This window comes from Salmo salar, chromosome 25, assembly GCF_965601325.2.
Source record: "Salmo salar chromosome 25, fSalSal1, whole genome shotgun sequence".
NCBI classification, from domain to species: Eukaryota; Metazoa; Chordata; class Actinopteri; order Salmoniformes; family Salmonidae; genus Salmo; species Salmo salar.
The window spans coordinates 33,117,958-33,124,079 of record NC_138315.1 but is presented as its reverse complement, the minus strand read 5'-3'; the positions used below and the strand labels follow the sequence as shown (position 1 = coordinate 33,124,079).

Below are 6,122 nucleotides of genomic sequence, written 5' to 3'. Positions count from 1 at the left end.
ACAGTCCATCATTACTTTAAGACGTAAGGATCAGGCAGTCAAATTTCAAGAACTTTTAAAGTTTCTACTGCATGATTCCGTATGTGTTATTTCATAGTTTTGATGTATTTACTATATTTCTACAATGTAGAAAATATGAATGAGTAGGTGTGTCCAAACTTTTGACTTTACTATATATATATTATGTATTCCTTGGGTGGTTATTTCATTCAGTCATACTGCATTTATTCTTATTTCATTGGATAACATTCTGAAAAGGCAGTCTAAGCCTGTATACACTTAGTGTACAAAACATTAGGAACAACTTCCTAATATTGGGTTGCTCCCCCTTTTGCCCTCAGAACAGCATCAAGTCATCGGGGTATGGACTCGAAAGCATTCCACAGTTGTATCAGGTTGGCTGCATGTCCTTTGGGTGGTGGACCATTCTTGATACACACGAGAAACTGTTGAGTGTGAAAAGCCCAGCAGTGTTGCAGTTCTTGACACACTCAAACCTACTACCATACCCCGTTCAAAGGCACTGAAATATTTAGTCTTGCCCATTCACTCTCTGAATTGCACACATACACAAACCATGTCTCAATTGTCTCAACGCTTAAAAATCCTTCTTTAACCTGTCTCTTCCCTTTCATCTAGACTGATTGAAGTGGATCTAACAAGTGACATCAATAAGGGATCATAGCTTTCACCTGGATTCACCTGGTCAGTCTATCATGGAAAGGTGTTCCTAATGTCTTTTACACTCAGTGTCTATGTATTAGTAATATCTCTAGCCTCTTGTTTTTCCCCTCGCTTATCATACAAGTTCATTTACAGAGATGTCCTTTTCACCATTATTCCCATGGTGATTTTTCCAAGCCTTGTGGTGAGAAGGTTACACAGTGAATTCTAATGAAGCATGTTCTGTGAGGGCCAAGAGTCTTACCTGTCCACCCTAGTTATTATAACTACTAATGACTCCATCAAGCTCCCTCACTAAACCAACCATTCCTGCTTGTACTGCTTTCCCACTAAGCTTCCCACCTCTGTAGAGGTGCGACAAATAGACATAAACAGGCAGAATCACTTCAACATCCAGCTAGACCCCTGACCTTAGAACTCCACAGTGTGTGTTAACATGACCCATGTGGGCCAGCATATAGTACCTTTTAGACTAGAGACGTAACACTTACTACTGGTGGAGTCATGCTCCAGTGATTCAAGTACAACAGCATCCAGCCCTACACAACTTGAACACACATTTTGAGCAGATATACTTTGAGACAGGTCCAGGAAGGTGGGCCAAACTAGTGGGCTTCATGGCTCTGCTTCCATTACATAATTGGCTGTGCTCATGTCTCCCTGTCTGGCTGACTAACTCTAACAGACCTGTCAGTCTAAAAAGCAGCACCTCCGTGTGAGTGTGTGTGTGTGTGTGAGAGAGAGTGTGAGTGTGAGACTCTCTGGCTGACTCTACCACTTCCAGACCTGTCTATCCTCTTAGACCCAGACCTACATCACTCTGCCACCAGAGACCATACAGATGAATTATGTATATATATATATATATAACGTCAAAAAGAAGGCACAAAATAACAGAAGAACAATTTTTAAAATGTTGTCTTTTTAATAAAGAGAAATTAATACTCCCGTTGATACTTTCACAAGAGCAACGTTTTATTATAATAGTTATAATTAATTTTCATAAGCATTAGACATCAGATATACAAACGGTGTGTTCTGTAGCAAATATACTCTATAGGACAGCAGCAGGATTGGCATCATGTACAAAAATACACATATGATTTCTTACAGGTCGTACAACACTATAACAAAGCATCATATGAACATAAATATAGACCTCTACCTGTTGTTGAACGACAGACATGCGGAAACAGAGCTCAAGCACAACCAAACACCTACTATGACCAGGGGAAAATAACTGTACATATATGACAATATAAACACCAACAACAACACCTTATAAACATACAAACGATATGCTATAAACAACATTGACCAGCCATATAAAACAAACCCAGACACTCTTAAAATTCTCTTGAATGTATTAAACGTAGGACTCCTCAGCAAAGAACATTTGGTCAAAGTCGTCGACACACGGATCACTGCACTTCCTGCTCTGCCACTCCCTCTTCCCCTGGACGAGGGCCAGAGCCACCTCTTGACTCCTACCTAGGCATGCGTCTGAATCCACCCGCCCCTGCGAGGAAAAGTAGTCCCTCACTGCCCGCGTGGCGGAGGGTGATAGGCAGATCCCTGGCTCTGAGTTTGGGCCTGCTCCATTGCGCTGTGGCTCCACGTCAGAGACTCTAAGTCCGCTCTCAGGGAGCTGCTGATCTTGGACCCCATGGGTCCGGGACTTGACCCTGGGCCTCTCCAGGGTAAGGCTGGAGGCTGCATCTGTCACGCATGAGGGCTCGGAGGCTCTGCGAGGCATGGTGAAGACCTTGCGGCTGGCCTCCATGGCCGGGGTGAGGGAGTGAGACTTATGCCTCTGGAGGGTAAGTGTTGAGCTACTCTGTCCATAGAACACACCCTGGGGGGGCTGGATGTTCTCACTTCCTATTCCAGTGGGCTGCTGGGTGACGTCACTTCCTGTGGGGGGTCTGTGGGTGACTTTGCAGGACTGGTCGTGCAGCAGCCGTAGCTCCCTTACGGTGAGGGGTTTCTCTGTGCCTCTGTAGAAGGGAGACCTACTCCCCTGTAGCTGTAGGATAGCCTGCTGGTAAGATGGAGGGCTACTGGACCTCCTCTTGGTGGTCACCTCTACACCTTTAACCTCTGGGGATTTTGGGAGGCTAACTCCTTCCCCCTCCCCAACTTCCTCCTCCAAGTGTCCGTTGTCGGGTTGCCGAAGCGACAGCCGTCGGTCCCTCTTGAACCAAGTGTTGGGGTACAGGCCGTGGTGGGTGGACGGGGTCCGGGAGGAGTGGGGGGGGTGGCTTTGGCTCCAGTCCACTGTGTCTCTCTTGGGGGGTGAGCCCTGGGGGGAGCGGGGTAAGCGGGGTGAGAGGGGGAAGAGGTGTGAGAGGGGGAAGCGGGGTGAGAGTGGGGAGTGGGGGGAAGGCTCAGCCAAATGGAAGCCGGCGCTGGTGACATAGTCTGTGGAATACTGGGAGAAGGCGGAGTCTAGGGAGCTGAGGGAGGAGCCTGTGGGGGAGGTCGCCGGGGACGACAGGCTGGAGCAGCTTGCATCCAATCGTAAAGGAGGGGGCGGGGCGTGCTTCAGCTTCCTCCGCCCGAGAGTTCCAACCCCTCCTCTTTCTCCAACTGTGACTACAATGTCTTTCAGCTGCAGAGCCCTGAGCCCCTGCTTCAGAAACACTTCATCCTCCTCTTCCTCCTCCTCTTCTTCCTCTCCCTCCATCGCCGCATCGTAGCTCGCTTTACGTGATGCCAAACTGTGCTTATCTGATTGGACAATCAGAGCTCCGGGGGTGTGACCGAGGGCGGGCTCCGAGCTGCGTCGTAACCGCCGAGGGCCATGTGATTGGACAAAGGACTGACGTGGCTGTGGTTGGCGTACAGCGGAGGTGAACTTCCTGGGTTTGGGCAGTGGAGGGAGATGTAGGAGGTCATCCTCAGGGTCAGGGTCAGGGTCTGGGTCACAGTCACTCAGTGTGATGACAGAGTCTCTGCTGTGGCTGTCTGGCATGGCCTTGTCTCTCAGAGGGAGGGACTCCTGGAAGGGCGACTCTGGGTCTTCGTTTAACTCGTTCTCCAGGCTGTCGTAGGATGAGTCATTCATCTGGAAAGATGACACATCTATAGAGGGAGAGAGAGAGGGAAAGAGAGAAGGGGGAGTTTGAGTTTGAACAAACCTCCATTTCATTAGATAGACACAGGTTTTTCAAACTAAGCATAAAGTGCTGTAATGGTCCCTAGCATACAGCTGCCATTCAAAGAGGTTGGTTTAGGTGGTTTAGGGGAGAAGGAGGAAATTGGCTGGTGTGTTAATGAGTCACTGAGAGTGTACTAATCACTAAAGTGACTGAGGTCAACATACTGACCCAAATCAGCAAACCTCACCGAGACACAGGCTTATGGAGAGGCCACGTCTGAGAGAACACTCAACTCGGACACACACACACACTGCAGCTAGTCAGGGTTAATATGCTCTTTAACGATGATAAGGGCTCCAATACACAGAACTACTGTCTTGCTGTCGACACACATACACACACTCGTGACTTTTTTGACCCTTGTGAAGAGCTGTGTCAAATTAAACCACCTCTGTGTTGTTTCAGTTCTGCTTGGTTTGTGACCTCTCTTCCTCACTCCACCTCTAGGAGGCATCTCTTTTCTCCCTGTCTTTTCTGTTCCTATCCAACTTTATCTTATGAAGTTTTCTGCCACCAAAACTAACAGCATTTGTTTAGAGCACTGTACAACATAATTTGGATTTAGATGTTATTTCTTCAGTAAATAAATGGAGACTTTGTTTACCTGATCCGTGGTCGCTGCTGTTGCTCTTCTGAGGGAATGCACCAAACAGAGAGGTGACATCATCTCCCAGGACCTTCCTGCAGTTCTCAATCAGGAACCGTACCAGCTCACAGACCTGGGAACAGATCATAGACCTTGTTACACAGACACACAAGTCAATGACTGGTCCCAGATCAGGGCTCAGACTGCAATTTATACTGTAGGTTATTTCAAAGGTAGTTTCCCGGGTAGACTGTTTAAAAGCGGACTGTGTCATGGTTTTCACAATATGTCAGCCTGTGTTACACGCCTCTGTTCAGAGGGCTACGGGAGCATGGCTTTGAATTTCACAGGCTAGTCCAACACAATGGAACTCCAGCAAGGGAATAAGGTTAAACTGTCTTCTCTCTCGCTCTCCTTCTGTCCCTCCCTGTATTTAGCCTGGTTCTGTCTATCATGGGGGCTGCCAATCAAAATCACTGAGATAAGATCTAGAAACTCAATCATTAATCCAGAACCTGTTGTCATTGGTGAAGGTGTAGGGGGGCTTTTTCTGAGGTAAGGTACAATAGCATGCGTATTTATTGTGCAAACCTTTCTGACAAACATTTACTCAAGCCACTCAGAGACTAACATGTCTGTAGGAGCCACAAACATCTAAATGATAACCGTGGAGAGATGGAGAAGGGAGCGGAAGTAAAGTGGGGGAAAATCTGGGAGCGGAGGGGAGGGGAGTATTCCAGACTGCCCAGTGCCGTTAGAGACCAGACCCACGCCAGCCCACTTTGACTTGGCTCCTTGTGAGACCGCGACCGACCAGGGGAATGTCAAAATCTCACATTTCCCCCCTTCAGAGGCCTTGGAGCCAGTGGGCCACACATACAAACAAACAGAAAGAAGTGTGTGGTGTGTGTAAGAGAGAGTGTGTGCTAGAGAGAGCAAGAGTGTCTCCGTGTACGTGTGTTTGCTTGTGTGTTTGCGTGTGTGTGAGGGTGTGTATGTTTGCGTGTGTGTGTGTGTGTGTTTGCTTGAGTGTGTGTGTGTGTGTGTTTGCGTGTGTGTGTGTTTGCGTGTGTGTGTGTGTTTGCGTGTGCATGTGTGTGTGTGTGTGTGTGTCCGTGTGAGTTTGCGCCTGTGTGTAAAGACAGAGAGGAGTGTTTAAAGCGGTGGGTTTGTCAAAACACACTCATCCTCAGGAATCTGTAGGAAATGCTTTGGATTTTTTCCCCAGTGAACCTCAACAGGCCCAAGCCTCACCAGAAACAAACACACATCTGACACGGAGAGAGAAAGATCTGGAAACAACCTGATTGAGTGTGTTCCAACAACAATGTGTCCAAAATCGACTGTAATTCAGAGAGTATTAGACTTGACGACTTATTCTTGTTTATTATTAACTTAAAATACATCTGGGGCCACTCGTGGCAAATTGAATAATTTCAGGACTAGCATGTGTTGGACACAGTCTAGTGGTAGGGTTAGTACTGTCATGTGTTGGACACAGTCTAGTGGTAGGGTTAGTACTGTCATGTGTTGGACACAGTCTAGTGGTAGGGTTAGTACTGTCATGTGTTGGACAGTCTAGTGGTAGGGTTAGTACTGTCATGTGTGCTCCCTCTCCGGCCTCTAGGTCACCAGGCTGCTCGTTATGGTGCACACCTGTTTACCATCGTTACGTGCACCTGCGCGTCATT

General features: G+C 47.6%; 1 protein-coding gene across 3 annotated transcripts in view; it reads right to left on the bottom strand.

The window, feature by feature from the left end:
- Positions 1-1,589: 1,589 nt before the first annotated feature.
- The window catches only part of LOC106586612 (rho GTPase-activating protein 20), a 58,200-nt gene continuing 53,667 nt past the window's right edge, over positions 1,590-6,122 (bottom strand). For all 3 annotated transcript variants that reach the window (XM_014174089.3, XM_014174088.3, XM_014174087.3), the window contains exons 13-14: positions 4,450-4,564; positions 1,590-3,768 (exon numbers count right to left, since the gene is read on the bottom strand). In XM_014174089.3, the coding sequence (XP_014029564.3) occupies positions 2,051-3,768; positions 4,450-4,564 (1,833 nt within the window). In that variant the 3' untranslated portion in view covers positions 1,590-2,050. The remainder of the gene's footprint in view (positions 3,769-4,449; positions 4,565-6,122) is intronic.